Source organism: Phyllobates terribilis, unplaced genomic scaffold (assembly GCF_046119375.1).
Source record: "Phyllobates terribilis strain yellow unplaced genomic scaffold, ASM4611937v1 Scaffold_12__6_contigs__length_324123572, whole genome shotgun sequence".
NCBI lineage: Eukaryota > Metazoa > Chordata > Amphibia > Anura > Dendrobatidae > Phyllobates > Phyllobates terribilis.
In genome coordinates, this window is record NW_027362772.1 from 28,040,001 (window position 1) to 28,057,087 (window position 17,087).

Below are 17,087 nucleotides of genomic sequence, written 5' to 3' on the forward strand. Positions count from 1 at the left end.
ATTCAAGAGGTCTGCAGTTCTTTGAATGTTGTTGTGGGGTTTTTTGTGACCTCTTGGATTAGTCATCGCTGTGCTCTTGGTGTAATTTGGGTCGGCTAATTTATGTTTTAAGGAGTGGGGGGCAATCACATTTTCACACAGGGCCCTGAAAGTTTGTATTTCTTTTTCCCTTAAACTGCATTTGGTGGTTACTTGTGTTATCTTTGTCTAATATTTACATTTGTTTTGTGATCTGAAACATTTTAGTGTGACAAACATGCAAAAGCATAAGAAATCAGGAAGGGGGCAAATACTTTTTCACACCACTGTAGGTACATTAAAATAATAAAAAAAATCATGATGATTATGCTGTATGATCACCGGTGATCTGGCTTCTGATATTCCCACTGATTGTGAGAATCAGAGTTTGCAAAGTTCCCTATGTGGATAGAGCAGTGGTGAGCGAATGCAACCACCACTCTTATTGATAGTGAATTGAGCAATGGTCACAAAACATCAGTACTGTGCCAACTAAATTGGGTACTTTGGGACCCAGTTCTCATGATCAGACGGTTTCCTATCAGCCTAATTACACATGTATCACCTAAGCTTTGGATAGATCATGTACAGTATATGGGACAACACCTTTTAGAAGGAAAAACCCTCTAATCGGGATCTAGTACTACAGAGCAGAAAGGGGTTAAGTCTGAGATGAGCTACAGCATTATAGCTCTTTATGTGTATGTAAAGTCAAACCTTATAACTTTTAAAGGACACTCACACACAAATTATCAGGTGTTAGCAATCGTCTGCTCCTTAAAGGTTTTGTGTATTTAAAGAAGCACTCCTCCCATCAAACTTTTTATAATCTTAATATATTGCAGCCATCATATTATATAGCACTGTGTAGTTACAATTGCTCATTTTGCCTTTCTACACAGTTAATTCTTCTCTCTTTTCTGATCTACATAGAAACAGGAAGTCTCCTTTTCCTGCATGACTCATGAGTCACTGCAAAAGTTACTCATGCAGGCATAGTGCCATGGGGTATCTGGGCTTTATGGCAACTGATATGAATGGAGGCTCACATTCACTTCAATAGCAACTGCCGTACAAAAGAACAGCCACTACACAGTGTATGGAGCAGTGATGTGCTCGCTCTACAAAGTGTGAACATCCATCATTCCTGCTCTTGCAGCTATCAGAGGGGCTGCCCGTTTTGTAACCTGTATCAAACTAATACTGATTATTTATTTCAAGAATTAAATTACTTTTTTTCCTCTTTCACTGCCAGCTAGTCTGTAAAAAGATAATGATATAACTCAGTCGATCCTGTCCCAGTCTACACAGAAAAGCATTGAACTGGATACATTGTAATTGTCACTGGTAGGTGTGAAAAATGGAATTTATTTGCCACACGGATCCTATATATGATGATTATGGGTTATATTATATATTTTCTGTAGTTTCTAATATAATTCCAGGTATCCAAATTCATCCCACACACCTAGCAAAACAAAGAGTTGTAGCTTTTTAGTCCAAACAACATTCTGAAACAGTGGTGGAAAAACAATTTATTATATAAAATGGGAAATGAGAATATACAGTTTCATTTTCCTGTACATTATCACATTTATTTATTCTTTTATGGGACACAATTGACATTATGTTGTACAATAGAAACTGTGGTTATGAGAAACCTACTAATATAAGGATGTCAGTGTGATTTCATAAAAAATTCATCTAAAAGGCACAGTTACAAAGACTATTTTAGAAGCATAGTGTCTGGGAACCCACCTACCATTTATAATACTGGTGTCTGCTTATGTAGAGGGAACCAAAGTCCGAGTACAGCTGCCACCTCTCCACTTCCCGCTTTTGCACTGCCCACCTCTGCACTGCCCACTTCTGCACTTCCCACCTCTGCACTGCCCACTTCTGCACTTCACACCTCTGCACTTCCCTCCTCTGCACTGCCCACCTCTGCACTGCCCACCTCTACACTTCCTGGTTCTTTGCAGTTACTGCAGGAATAATTTGATCTCGATCTAAGACTGCTAATTGGCTGAGAAGGATCATGTGGTACTGTCGATAGCTATAAACATGGAGTCATGGAGAGTAAAGGCACTTGCCTCTATAAAATACCATATCTGGAAATTCAGACCCGGATAAAAGCTTTATAAAATATGGGCAAGCAAAGCATTAACATTAGCCAAGATTGACCAGGATATACAAAGGACCACCAAAGCCCCTTTAATATGTGCTGTAGAAAGAGAGGTCAGATAAGAAGTTCTCAGATTATTTCACCATTGGGTCGACATGTACTTTTCCATTTCTCTGCCAGATCTTAGGTAGCAAAGGGACATTCAAAACCATGTTTTGTTACTCTGTCTTAAAAAAAAAGAAAAGCTTGGGATGAGTTTTCTATGGACCTCTTGGAGCCCCTGTAGGGTCATGTATGTTCCTCCTAAAAAATACAAAAAACTAGAAGGAAAGGGAGAGCACCATAGAGCTTTCATGAAAATAAGGCTCTGTGCACATTCTCCATCGAAATCCAATGATATTTTCGGAGTCATGTGAGTTTATTATTCTTTAAGGAATATTCTAGTTGTCATATATGGCACTGGTGTACAATGAACATTACTATTGGATGACCGTAATCAAAGATCTTGAAAACTATGAGAAAGTGGGAAAATAAATATAATGGAAAATCTTATAACATTGGAACATTACACATCTTGGTACTTGTTGCCGAGACAACACATCTGAGGGTTTAAGAGAGGACTTTGAAGAAAAAGAATGTAACCAGCAGCAGAAGAGGCAGACCCAAAGGATGGATGTCACTCCCACCGGAGCACATAAAGGTGGTTTTGATTGTCTTTCCTCCAATTTGATATTCTCGTTCCATCAAATTGCACAATCCTGGTGTGCTGCAACCACTTACAGAATATGTGGAGCTACGTTCTGTAAAAAAAAAGGTATTCTATTAAGCAATGATTCAATAACTAATATCTTAACAATAATCAGAGGTGCACACAAAAGAGAGGGATGCCCCAAAGAAATTTTTATCAAAAATCATTTATTGGATTGCTGATGGGAATAGAAAGGTTGTTGAGCATTCATGGATTCCTCTATATGTTCCTAAAGGAACTTTGAAAACTGCCGAGCGTGCTACCAGGATCTTGGTCATGCATCACTCTCTTTATTCATTCATATTGGATCTCGAAAACGTATTGAGTGTGCTACCAGGCTCCCATTCATGGATGGATCTCTTCAATTATTTTTTTGGCCGCTCCAAAAATTGCTGAATATCCTACCAGGCTCTAGGATATCGATGTTTCCTTCCATACATATCTATGGCTCTGAAAATTTCCTAGTGGTCTGCCAAGCATTTCAACATGTACAGCACTCTTCAGTTCTATGGAAACTCCAAAAAGTTTTGAGCTCTTGAGTGCTACTTGGCTCTTAGGCAAGAGTGTCTTTCTCCACTATGATAATCATCTAAGGCTGATTGTGCTGCATTTTTGTGGGAGCTCTGAAAACTGACAAGAGTTCGACCAGTCTTAGAAAGTGTGTTTTACCCTTCTGATTTCTATGGGAGATATGAAAAGTTTTGTGCATGCTATAAGACTCTTGCACATACACAGCTTTCTCCATTTATATCCATGAGAGCTTCAAAAACGCTATCAAACTTTTAGACATAAGGAGTTTTCTACTGATTTCTCTGGGAGCTTGAAAATTGCTGTGTGCTACTAGGTTCTTCAACATCTGTGCAGCTCTTTCCATTGATTTTTTTTTTATGGGATCCCTGAGAGCTCCCGAGCATGCTATCAGGCTCTTAGACATGCATGCCTTTCGCCAATGATTTCTTTGGAATCTGTGAGAATTGAAGACAATGCTTTCATGGCAAACTTCAAAAGCTCCCATAAAAATGAATGGAGAGTCACACATGTGCAGTCATCTTTTCATTCCTGACAACATCTGATGGGGTCCTTACTCGAGATATATTGAAGCCTCAGTGGTGGGACCCACATATTTGGGAATTGTGTACCTGTTACATTACCAAATGTTCATTGACCAGAAAAAAAGTGACTTGACTGTGTACGGAAATTGAGTTATTGCCCACACCCACCCTTGAAGATATGTGTTATGATGTAATGCACTGCACAGTTTTAAATTTGATTTTAGCTGTTTAGTAATTTGCATGCACTTAGTGGAAACCAGATAGAATTAATAGTTGGTAATAGCCCAGAATGGGTGGGACTACATGGAGATACAGGAGATGACGTCCTGTTATTAAGTTAGATAGGGCCCAGCTTCAAGCAGTGAAAGACCTCAGTTCTGCCAGTTTGCCTATCCTCACACTAATAGGTGTTCTTGTGGCAAGAGGGAGACCAAAGATATAGATAGTAATACAATGAGAAGAAAAAAAGATAGTGGGAAGCCGGATTACAGGAAAGAGGCTTTACATGGATGGAAGGAAAGGACAAGGGCTAAGGACTAGACCAGGAAGTCCAACATGGCAGTGGGGAGTTTTATCTGAGAGGTAACAGGAGGCTGAAGAAAAGCTGGGAAGCAAGGGAAAGAAAAGAATCCTTACAGGACTTTAGAGGAGATTAAGCGTCTATAATAGAGTAAGCCAAGTGGTCGACATATTGGGACACGCACTCACCTACAGAGAAAGTAAGACCCATTAGTATGGGATATAGTTTATTACTCTGACTGGACTGTAGAAGTGCTATTGAGGAATTGTACCAACGTATCCCACCCAGTGGGGTCCTCCTTAGTCAGCCGAGAACTGAGAGTGGTTGTGTGGGGCTGTAGCATTATACCTCAACTTGTGTGTTCCCCACAGAGGAAGATGGAAGCTCTCAATATAGTTTTCTGGGCTGCAGTGAGAACTGAGGGAACAACTAAGACATACAGTTTAACATTTAATGTAAAGGAAGAAAAAGTGTTAATTTCTGCGCAATGCTAAAGAAATGCCCATGAAGCTTTGTACGTACTATCTGCTGTACACAGTTCTTACGACGTTGATTTTCAATTAAAACAAGTTTGTTTGAACTGTGGTCTCCCTCACTTATCTTCGTAACGTCTGGTTTTGGCCAGCCGAGTACAACGGCATGAGGTATGCAGAGTCGTTTCGCCAATGTAACCCAAATCGATACACCCAGCCAAAAACCCCATTTTCATGTAGCATGTCTGGATGTGGCGGATGCTCCCCTCACCCATGACTACCGCCCTGCACCACTTTACAAGTGCGGTTGACGCCCCAATGTGGCAGCTTACTGTGAAACCACTGTGCAGGCAGGACACCCGTACTGTTGACCTTGTCTACAAGAAAAGCCAATGATTTGCAAGGGAGACATGGAACATCATTCGAGCCAAAGCTATGTCCTGCTCAAGCACTTGCTGGACAATTAGTATCAGTGGTACCACAAGAAGAGCTAGCAACATTTAGATATTGATATTAATTTGGAGTTTGATGTCTCCATTACCCGATCGTCTATTTTCGAGTTTGTAAATGGCCTACAAGTTCATATGATAGGGGATATGTTCCCAATTACTTGTGATCCAATTGCTGGCACTCCCACTGAACCTGAGAATTGGGGCTCCATGTGAATTAAGTGGTGGTTGGTCAGGGTCATTGCCACTCCATTCATTTTTATGAGCATGCCGAATACCAGCCGAATGCAACATTCAGCTATCTCTGGAGAAAATGTAGTGGATAACTTCCAAACTTGGTGCAATCCCTTTGATATTAAATGCCCCTATTATTTAAAAAAATATGTTTGGCAGCAGCTGAGAAGTGTATTATGGTAAATTATGATGGAATAAGGTTTATCTATATTTATATTGCATATGACAGCACTGATGATTTGTACCTGAGTTACTCATGATGGCTATATCCACACATTTCATCTCGTCCCCAATGCAATCTATGGTGGTGGTGGATTCACAGGATGCTTCCTTCAAATCGCTGCAGGATTTACAGGAGACCCCATTTTTGTCAGTTTTTTCTGCTGGGACTTAAGAAGAACATTACATTTTGTAATGTGTTCGAATGTTAGATAACAATGCAAATATTCCATCATCATGCCCTCCATAATAGAAGCAAAAAACTGACCACAATGAAACAAGTGTGAACATGTGCAAGCTGCTGTGACTGCTTTATATACAAATCAATGACTGCAGTGGCTTCTATGTTTAAAGATGTGTGCAAATATTGAAACTTTTGAAATGTAAACTGCTTTTCTACTTTACAAAAATAATTCTAAAATGAAGATACTTAGCCCCCAAATTAAACAATTTGTGTGTGCCCATCAGCCATGACAAGGCAAACTTTCTCTGGAAAAAGCCTAATCAGATGTGCCTCTCCAGTACATAAATGTATGTATGTATGTATGTATGGATAGATAGATAGATAGATAGATAGATAGATACTACAAAGAAACAAAAAACTGACCAGAATGAAGCAAGTGTGAACATGTGCAAGCTGCTGTTACTGCATTACATACTAATCAATGACTGCAAATATTGAAATTTGTGAAATGTATACTGCATTTCTCCTTTACAAAAATAATTCTAAAATGAAGATGCTTAGTGCACAAATTAAGTAATTTGTGTGTGCCCACCAGCCATGTCAAGGCAAATGTTCTCTGGACGAAGCCTAATCGGATGTGCCTCTAAGATACATAGATAGATATATGTATGTATTGATAGAAATATATTTAAAGATGTGTGCAAATATTGAAACGTGTGAAATGTATACTGAATTTCTGCTTTACAACAATAATTATAAAATGAGGATGCTTAGCGCACAAATTAAGTAATTTGTGTGTGCCCACCAGTCATGACAAGGCAAACTGACTCTGGAAAAGCCTAATCAGATATGCCTCTCCTATAGATAGATAGATAGATAGAAAGATAGATAGATAGATAGATAGATAATTAATTCAGCACTTTAAGTCTTCATCAGGTTTTTTTCTCAAGAGGTGCAGAAAATCCTTTAGTAGTCATGTTAAGGTGTACTGTCCCTCTAAGAGATGCTTACGCTTTGGCATTGGAGGAGAGCAGTTACTGGTGTGGCAGCAGGTGCTGCTCATTTTTTTCACAGCAAAATGGGTGGTCAGACTCCCAGTATAAGAGCACATGCTACTTTTCCCACAATACTCTCTGTACAACGTCATTTCCGGCTTTCCATCTACAAGGAAAAAAAAGAACATCTGACACTGAAGAAAACAATTCTACCATTTTACAGATATTTTGAAGGTTTGGGGTGCTCCTATATCCGAGGGCAAAATCCTTGCACTTTCTCACATCTACCACATAAAATACTGGTGCCTTTCTATGTAGCTCATCTTTCTTCTTTATCCCTATAGTTATGCTTCCGAGGAGTTGAGAGCACAACTTGACCATAGAAGGTCTCTAGTACTATGAAAGTCCCAACATGGTTTTGGGAACTTTGGTATAAATAGCGAATTGTATCCAAGAGGTTCCAATGTATGTATTTGACAAATAGATTTAAAGGGGTTGTCCAGCCATTATTTATTTATTTTTAGAACCTGGTCAAAAAAAATACATACTCACCTAGTGATATAATACCACAACATCTATTAGAAACATCATGTGACTCCAGGTCAACAGGTCTAGTGTGTGGGTCATGGAAGGAGACTAACTGGGAGAAATAATATTTTTTTTTTCTTGGACTTTAAAGAGGCCCCTTTAAAGAGAATATCATACATGGTCAAAAGTGACAAATTTTTGTTCTTATTTTATTCCCATTCTTCCCCAAATTATTATTATTTTTTTCTTTTTTAAAAACAGCCATACAGTTTCAGAAACAGGGCTTTTTTTAGTGCACAGGATCCTCTGGGGCGTGTCTTTAGACTGCTATTTATAATTACCATTTGAGCACCACCTCTTTTTTAAATAAAATAGCATTAAATAAAAAAGTCTCATATCTCTTGAAAAATATGGCGAATATTAAAAAAGAAAACAATGGAATCCTCAGGGGAGTAGCGAGAATAAAATAAAAGCAAAAACTGGACACCTTTGACCATGTGACAGGTCCTTTTTAAGTCATTTATATATTAGAAAATACATTCAGTGTTTGACCATAGTCATCAATCAAATGAAAGTTTCATACTGTCCAGCATTTGACAACTGAGCCTGATTCCTCTTCATGGTATATTAACCCAACCTGGCAATGTTTAATCAGATCATATCTTTTCCCTGTAGTGCCTCGACAGGGGAAATGTAGCATTACAAGGTACTTTTAAAATAGACAGGTGACTTTATAATATTTAGCTAAGCCAAATCCTCCAAAGAGATGAAGATTCTAATTCTTTGTGGCTCGCTGCTCTATCTAAATAGGGAGGGTGTCACGGGTGTGCCAGAAGTGACAGACAGTCGCCCTGCAGTTGGTTGCAGGAGATCTCTACGTTTGGCATTACAGACATCTTCTTAGAGGCTATCTCTAGGACCCAGCATCTACCTCCCTCTGGCTTATTAACTCTCTGGTCTGGGTGTATAAATACCTGTTGTGCTTCAGAGGGAGGTGCTGGTGATACTCATTATTCCTTGTGAAGGCTTTAACAAGAGCAGTACTTCTACCTCTCTGGAGCTTGAGGTTGTGTGTGCATTTGTCTGTAGTCATCTAAATCTAAGCTATTTCCCCCTGTTTGTCCTTCCTTGCTGACTATAGTGTTTAGTGGAGATCGACTAGTGCCCATCTCCTCCCTTCCCTAGCCTGAGTCAAATGGCAGGAAAAGAGAAGGCGAGGCACGCTTGCGGCGATTGGTGAAGAGCCAATACAGGGACCTTAGGGGAGACAGGGTGATGCTAGATCAACCTAGGAGGTCTCCACTTCTCCCCCTTTCCCTAGGAATCTGGGCTCCTTTTCCCTCTTCCCTTTGTGTTGCACTAAGTCTTTTCCACACCTTGTGACACAGGGTCCCAAGGAAAGACCCTTCATGATATCTTCATTCTCCAATATATGTCCCCTATTGAATATTACAATATTGGTAATTATGGTTTATGTCTTACCTTCAGTGTTACTCTCTAAGGTTGCAACACAAACATTGAAGTCTGGAGGACATGTGACTTTGACTCTCTGGCAGGATTTGGCAGATAACCCATTACATTCATTGCAAGATAGAGAAAAGGCTGAAAGATAAAAATGATGACAATTACCACAATATAAATCCAGAGATTGATGCTAGCTTAAATTATTGATACCTGGAGTTCTTAACCTGCTGTACATGAACTTGCAAAGAAATCTGAGATACAGATTAAGATTTAATATCCTCTTTTATATGCTAGCATGCTTTGTAATATTTTACTTGCAATACCAGACTTGTCCACATGGTGTGCTGTTACATGCATATATTTAAAAAAAAATCTTAAAATCTTTTTCTACCTATTCTATTTGCTGTAGATTTTTATTCCATTCCTTGTATATGATTATGGGGCAGCAATCTTGCCTGAGCTGTAGTTACTCACCTACTGTGAATTGTGGATTCTGTATTTTGTATATAGAGGTGTTATCAGTCATTGTACAGGAGGGGGAGGAGGTGAGCTGTGACATCACCTATTGTGAATAATCCTGTGTTATCTACTGTATATAATGATGATGTCAATCATTGTACAGGAGGGGGAGAAGGTGAGCTGTGATATCACCTATTGTGAATGCTGGATCCTGTGTTATTTCCTGTATATAGAGGTGTCATCAGTCATTGTACAAAAGGAGGAGGTGAGCTGTGACATCACCTATTGTGATTAGTGTACCTTGTGTTATCTACTGTATATAGAGGTGTTATCAGTCATTGTAAAGGAGGAGGAGGTGAGCTGTGATATCACCTATTGTGAATGGTGGATCATGTGTTGTCTACTGTATATAGAGGTGTTATCAGTCCTTTTACAGGAGGGAGTAGGAAGAGGTGAGCTGTGACATCCTCTATTGTGAATGATGGATCCTGTATTATATGCAATAGCTTTCATTTTTATTTAATGTGTGATGATACCAAGATAACTGATGAGAAGTGATCTCCACAGAATAAGACATCTCAGGCTAAAATGAGTTTCAATTGCCCAAATGAAAAGCATTTGTATATACAGTGAAGGAAAAAAGTATTTGATCCCTTGCTGTTTTTGTAAGTTTGCCCACTGACAAAGACATGAACAGTCTATAATTTTAAGGGTAGGTTAATTTTAAGAGATAGAATATCCAAAAAAAGTCAAGAAAATCACATTGCATAAATTAGATACATTTATTTGCATTTTGCAGTGAGAAATAAGTATTTGATCCCCTACAAATAATTATGAGTTCTGGCTCCTGCAGACCAGTTAGACGCGCCTAATCAACTCGTTACCTGCATTATAGACAGCTGTCTTACACAGTCACCTGTATAAAAGACCCCTGTCCACAGACTCAATTAATCAGAAAGACTCTAACATCTACAACATGGGCAAGACCAAAGAGCTTTCTAAGGATGTCAGGGACAAGATCATAGACCTGCACAAAGCTGGAATGGGCTACAAAACCATAAGTAAGATGCTGGGTGAGAAGGAGACAACTGTTGGTGCAATAGTAAGAAAATGGAAGAAATACAAAATGACTGTCAATCTACATCGATCTGGGGCACCATGCAAAAGCTCAACTTGTGGGATATCCTTGATCATGAGGAAAGTGAGAGACAAGCCTAAAACTACACGGGGGGAACTTGTTAATGATCTCAAGGCAGCTGGGACCACAGTCACCAAGAAAACCATTGGTAACACATTATGTCTTAAAGGTTTAAAATCCTGCAGTGCCTGCAAGGTCCCCCTGCTCAAGAAGGCACATGTGCAGACCCGTCTGAAGTTTGCCAATGAACAACTGGATGATTCTGTGAGTTATTGGGAGAAGGTGCTGTGGTCAGATGAGACAAATATTGAGTTCTTTGGCATTAACTCAACTCGCCGTGTTTGGAGGAAGAAGAAGGATGAGTACAACCCTAAGAACATCATCCCAACCGTAAAGCATGGTGAGGGAAACATTATACTTTGGGGGTGCTTTTCTGCAAAGGGGACATGACCACTGCACGGTACAGAAGGGAAGATGGATGGGGTCATGTATGGTAAGATTTTGGCCAACAACCTCCTTCCCTCAGTAAGAGCATTGAAGATGAGTTGTGGCTGGGTCTTCCAGCAAGACAATGACCCAAACATTCAGCCAATGAAAACTCATACTTTTATTAATCAAATGAGTTGCAAAATGATTAGGAAATATAGTCCAGACCTTGACAAGGTTAGAAATAATGATTTTTATTTGAAAGAATAACTTTCTCCTTCAAACTTTGCTTTTGTCAAAGAATGCTCCCTTTGCAGCAATTACAGCATTGCAGACCTTTGGCATTCTAGCTGTTAATTTGATGAGGAAATCTTGAGAAATTAACCCCATGTTTCCTGAAGCCCCTTCCACAAGTTGGATTGGCTTGATGGGCACTTTTTGCATACCATACGATCAAGCTGCTCCCACAACAGCTCAATGGGGTTGAGATCTGGTGACTGCGCTGGCCACTCCATTACAGATAGAATACCAGCTACCTGCTTCTTCCCTAAATAGTTCATGCATAATTTGGAGGTGTGCTTTGGGACATTGTCCTTTTGTAGGATGAAATTGGCTCCAATCAAGCGCTGTCCACAGGGTATGGCATGGAGTTTCAAAATGGAGTGATAGCCTTCCTTATTCAAAATCCCATTTACCTTGTAAAAATCTCCTACTTTACCAGCACCAAAGCAACCCCAGACCATCACATTACCTCCACCATGCTTGACAGATGGCGTCAGGCACTCTTCCAGCATCTTTTCAGTTTTTTCTGCATCTCACAAATGTTCTTTTGTGTGATCCTCAAACTCAAATTTTGATTCGTCTGTACATAAAACTTTTTTACAATGTCTGTGTTCTTTTGGCCATATTAATCTTTTCCTTTTATTAGCCAGTCTCAGATGTGGCTTTTTCTTTGCCACTTTGCCCTGAAGGCCAGCATCCCGGAGTTGCCTCTCCACTGTAGACGTTGACAATGACGTTTTGCGTGTACTATTTAATGAAGCTGCCAGTTGAGGAGCTGTGAAGCGTCGATTTCTCAAACTAGAGACTCTAATGTCCTTGTCTTGATGCTCAGTTGTGCAGCGGGGCCTCCCACTTCTCTTTCTACTCTGGTTAGAGCCTGTTTGTGCTCTCCTCTGAAGGGAGTAGTATGCACCGTTGTAGGGAATCTTCAATTTCTCGCATGGAATAGCCATCATTTCATTTCAAGAATAGACTGTCGAGTTTCACATGAAAGTTCTCTTTTTCTGGCCATTTTGAGAGTTTCATAGAACAAACAAATGTAATGCTCCCGATTCTCAACTAGCTCAAAGGAAGGTCAATTTTATAGCTTCACAAATCAGCCTAACCATTTTCAGCTGGGCTAACATACTTGTGCAAGGGTTTTCTAGGGTTTTCTAAACATCCATTAGCCTTCTTACACAGTTAGCAAACACAATGTACCATTAAAACACCGGAGTGGTGGTTGTTGGAAATTGGCCTCTATACACCTATGTAAATATTGCAATAAAAACAAGACGTTTGCAGCTAGAATAGTCATTTACCACATTAACAATGTATAGAGTGTATTTCTGATTCATTTAATATTAGCTTCATTGAAAAAAATGTGCTTTTCTTTAAAAAATAATGACATTTCATAAATGACCCCACACTTTTGAACGGTAGTGTGTGTATATATATATATATATATATATATATATATATATATATATATATAGTACAGACCAAAATTTTGGACACACCTTTTCATGTAAAGATTTTTCTGTATTTTCATGACTTTGAAAATTGTACATTCACTCTGAAGGCATCAAAACTATGAATTACCACATGTGGAATTATATACTTAACAAAAAAGTGTGAAACAACTTAAAATATGTCTTATATTCTAGGTTCTTCAAAGTAGCCACCTTTTGCTTTGATGACTGCTTTGCACACTCTTGGCATTCTCTTGATGAGCTTCAAGAGGTAGTCACTGGAAATGGTTTTCACTTCCCAGGTGTGCCCTGCAAGGTTTAATAAGTGGGATTTCTTGCCTTATAAATGGGGTTGGGACCATCAGTTGTGTTGTGCAGAAGTAAGGTGGATACACAGCTGATATTCCTACTGAACAGACTGTTAGAATTTGTATTATGGCAAGAAAAAAGCAGCTAAGTAAAGAAAAACGAGTGGTCATCATTACTTTAAGAAATGAAGGTCAGTCAGTCCGAAAAATTGGGCAAACTTTGAATGTGTCCCCAAGTGCAGTTGCAAAAACCATCAAGCGCTACAAAGAAACTGGCTCACATGAGGACCGCCCCAGGAAAGGAAGACCAAGAGTCACCTCTGCTTCTGAGGATAAGTTTATCCGAGTCACCAGCCTTAGAAATAGCAGGTTAACAGCAGCTCAGATTAGAGACCAGGTTAATGCCACACAGAGTTCTAGCAGCAGACACATCTCTACAACAACTGTTAAGAGGAGACTTTGTGCAGCAGGCCTTCATGGTAAAATAGCTGTTAGGAAACCACTGCTAAGGACAGGCAACAAGCAGAAGAGACTTGTTTGGGCTAAAGAACACAAGGAATGGACATTAGACCAGTGGAAATCTGTGCTTTGGTCTGATGACTCCAAATTTGAGCTCTTTGGTTCCAAGCACCGTGTCTTTGTGCGACGCAGAAATGATGAATGGATGGACTCTACATTCCTGGTTCCCACCATGAAGCATGGAGGAGGAGGTGTGATGGTGTGGGGGTGCTTTGCTGGTGACACTGTTGGGGATTTATTCAAAATTAAAGGCAAACTGAACCAGCATGGCTACCACAGCATCTTGCAGCGGCATGCTATTCCATCCGGTTTGCGTTTAGTTGGACCATCATTTATTTTTCAACAGGACAATGACCCCAAACACACCTCCAGGCTCTGTAAGGGTTATTTGACCAAGGAGGAGAGTGATGGGGTGCTACGTCAGATGACCTGGCCTCCACAGTCACCAGACCTGAACCAATCGAGATGGTTTGGGGTGAGCTGGACCACAGAGTAAAGGCAAAAGAGCCAACAAGTGCTAAGCATCTCTGGGAACTCCTTAAAGATTGTTGGAAGACCATTTCCAGTGACTACCTCTTGAAGCTCATCAAGAGAATGCCAAGAGTGTGCAAAGCAGTCATCAAAGCAAAAGGTGGCTACTTTGAAGAACCTAGAATATAAGACATATTTTCAGTTGTTTCACACTTTTTTGTTAAGTATATAATTCCACATGTGTTAATTCATAGTTTTGATGCCTTCAGTGTGAATGTACAATTTTCAAAGTCATGAAAATACATAAAAATCTTTAAATGAGAAGGTGTGTCCAAACTTTTGGTCTGTACTGTATATATCTCAACGCTTTTTACAAAAAGGTATTTCATGTAACAGCACACCATGTGGTCAATGTGTGGTACTGCAAGCAAAAATTTAGAGATATTGTTTTGATCAATTATGTGACTTAACAACTACTGAGGTTAAGGGGTTAAGTAGCCTAGAAAATCTGTTTTCCTATACTATAGTTTATTACCCAAGTCTACCATAATATAATAATCTACCCAGAGGCAGACATATCATTTGTGCAATCTGTACAGCTGTACAGGGGCCAAAGATGTAAGAGGGCCCATTTCCAAGTTATAAGGAGGAATTATGCATTATCAGAAAAGCAGCTTGGGATGTCGTCTGGTAAGAGAAGGTTCTGGTCTAGCGGCCAGGGAATACCGACCAAATCTTTTTGTTCAACGCCACCATTGTTTTTGGGGGAAATTATTTTTGCAGCATACATTATGCGGTAAAAATGACCTCCCATGATTGTACAGGTCTCTATGCTTACGATGATACCAAAACTTGTCCAGTTTTTTTTATTATTATTTTAGCTGAGATAAAAAAACGGAAATTTGTAAACTAAAAAAATGTTTTCATTGTTCTAATTTCTAAGAACAGTAACTATTAAATTTGGAGCTGGGCGAGGGCTTTTGTTTTTGTGGGGCCAGCCGATGTTCTTATTGATAGCGTTTTGACATTTTTATTGCTTCTTACTCCATTTTTTACGGTCTTGCATTAACAAAAACAAAAACCACAATTTTGTTGTAGCCTTAATCCTGCTAATGCCACTGTCAGGCATTTCAAAGGTTAATTTTGGTCCACCCACGACTTTCTGGCTGTGACACAATGCCATTGTCTGTTGGGTATGGGGCATTGTGAGCCAGAAACAGCGCCCCTTTTGCTAAGTGATTGCTTTGGGTACTGCATCTAAGCCAAATTCACTCTAAAAATAAAAGTTGAAAAAGCTTTTGAAAGTTTGACATGGAAATGGCAAGGACCGGCACATTCAAAAAGTAATGGTCTGCTTTAAAACCTCACCCCTCTACTCTGCCTGCATTGCTTTCCTGAGTAAATAGGATCCTGGCATCGCAGGAGATGACATTCCACTCCTAGAGTTACTTGCCAAAGTTTCTAAATTTACTCCACTCTCTACATTGACAAGAATAAGGAGCAGTGACTCTAACAGTTAACTAGTGAGAGGCTCCGCAGAATCAAGAGCATCCCGATGTGTCAGATTTTCCAAGATTTTTAGCCAAAAATGGAAGCAAGTTGCTTAAGGAATGGAACTTTCTTCCTTCAGGGAAGCAAGAACACGGAATCTTTTAGAAAGCAGCATAAAACTAGTATTGAATATGACACTTAGGGAAATCTAATGAGAGGTTAATAGAAAGACTATGATTTTATTGAAAAATTCAAAGACAATCAAGTTGTTAGTCTTATTTGCAACATTTGTGCAAGTAGTTTAGTTAGGAACAGAACTCCTCTCAAAAAACAAACTTATCTTTCAAGAACAGGATGTTGGAAATAAAAAGAAACAGGTAGGGTTTATATTTCTAGTAAAATCAATATTTATATTTATTAGATTTAAACTTACTTTTAAGTTTTATTTATAAATAAAAATGGAAATAAGTAATAATTACAGAAGAATCCAGGATGTATAAAGAGTTACTTACTTGTGGCGACCAGGGTGGAGAGGATGAAGGGCAGCAGGAGCTCAGCGACGTCCATGATTCCAGGAGGATTAAAAGAGAACAACTGCGCGACCAACAGCAGAAGACGGCTATTTTTTTCTTTTTTTTTTTTAAGAAACCAGGGCGTTGGTTTTCTAAAATGACTCAGTGGAGTGTGCGCATCTCAGATTTGTAATAATCAAAAAAGGAATTGAACAAAAAGCAAATAATAGAATTGGCTTACAAAGGTCTTCTTGCAGTCCCATTTAAATTTAGCACATGATAACCAAGAACTCCAAAATACTTTTTTTTAGATTGTGCCAACAGTCACAATATAGAAATCTCATCCACACAAAGTATCTGGTTACAGCCACTGGCCTGGAGAATAGTGCGATGCTGCCTCTATTTGCATCAGCCGTCCGATCATTGATTATCAGATATCAGATCAGTTCTGCCTGACATTAGTTCTTTAGTTGGAACAAGGTGAATAATTACCCAAAGAGGACTTGGAGGAAAGTGGGTGTCTGACGGAAAACATTGATATTACTAGAAGTCTCTACTATTTATAGTGGAAGGTTATCTACTGTCTATCATCTATTTTTTATCTATTATCTATCTGTTATCTATGATATATTATGTATTATCTATCTATTATCTATCTATTATCTATCTATCTATTATCTATATATCTATTATCTATCTATTATCTATATGTTATCTATCTGTTATCTATTATCTATCTATTACCTATCATCTATTTATTATCTATCTATTATCTATCTATTATCTATCTATTATCTGTCTATTATCTATCTATTATCTATCTATCATCTATTATCTATCATCTATCTATTATCTATCTATTATTTATCTATTATCTATCTATTATCTATCTGTTATCTATTATCTATCTATCATCTATCTATTATCTATCTATTATCTATCTATTACCTATCATCTATCTATTATCTGTCTATTATCTATCTATTATCTATCTATTATCTGTCTATTATCTATTATCTAT

General features: G+C 38.8%; 1 protein-coding gene across 1 annotated transcript; it reads right to left on the reverse strand.

Moving 5' to 3' along the window:
• Positions 1-1,536: 1,536 nt before the first annotated feature.
• LOC141171974 (uncharacterized) lies at positions 1,537-16,218 on the reverse strand. Its single transcript, XM_073655723.1, has 5 exons — positions 16,067-16,218; positions 9,028-9,147; positions 7,034-7,183; positions 5,865-6,008; positions 1,537-2,943 (listed from the first exon to the last, which is right to left on the reverse strand). The coding sequence occupies exons 1-5, from the start codon at positions 16,119-16,121 to the stop codon at positions 2,753-2,755; spliced, it is 660 nt and encodes a 219-aa protein (XP_073511824.1). The 5' UTR covers positions 16,122-16,218; the 3' UTR covers positions 1,537-2,752.
• Between the last annotated feature and the right edge of the window lie 869 nt (positions 16,219-17,087).

What these genes read in the sequence shown, in the direction of transcription:
- LOC141171974 (XM_073655723.1), bottom strand. Translation starts at nt 16,121, where the DNA reads ATGGACGTCGCTGAGCTCCTGCTGCCCTTCATCCTCTCCACCCTGGTC. An exon ending in CTTAGAGAGTAACACTGAAG is followed by an intron (nt 7,184 to 9,027) that starts GTAAGACATAAA and finishes TTTTCCTTGTAG; the next exon opens with ATGGAAAGCCGGAAATGACG. An exon ending in CTCTCCTCCAATGCCAAAGC is followed by an intron (nt 6,009 to 7,033) that starts GTAAGCATCTCT and finishes GTTCTTCTTAAG; the next exon opens with TCCCAGCAGAAAAAACTGAC.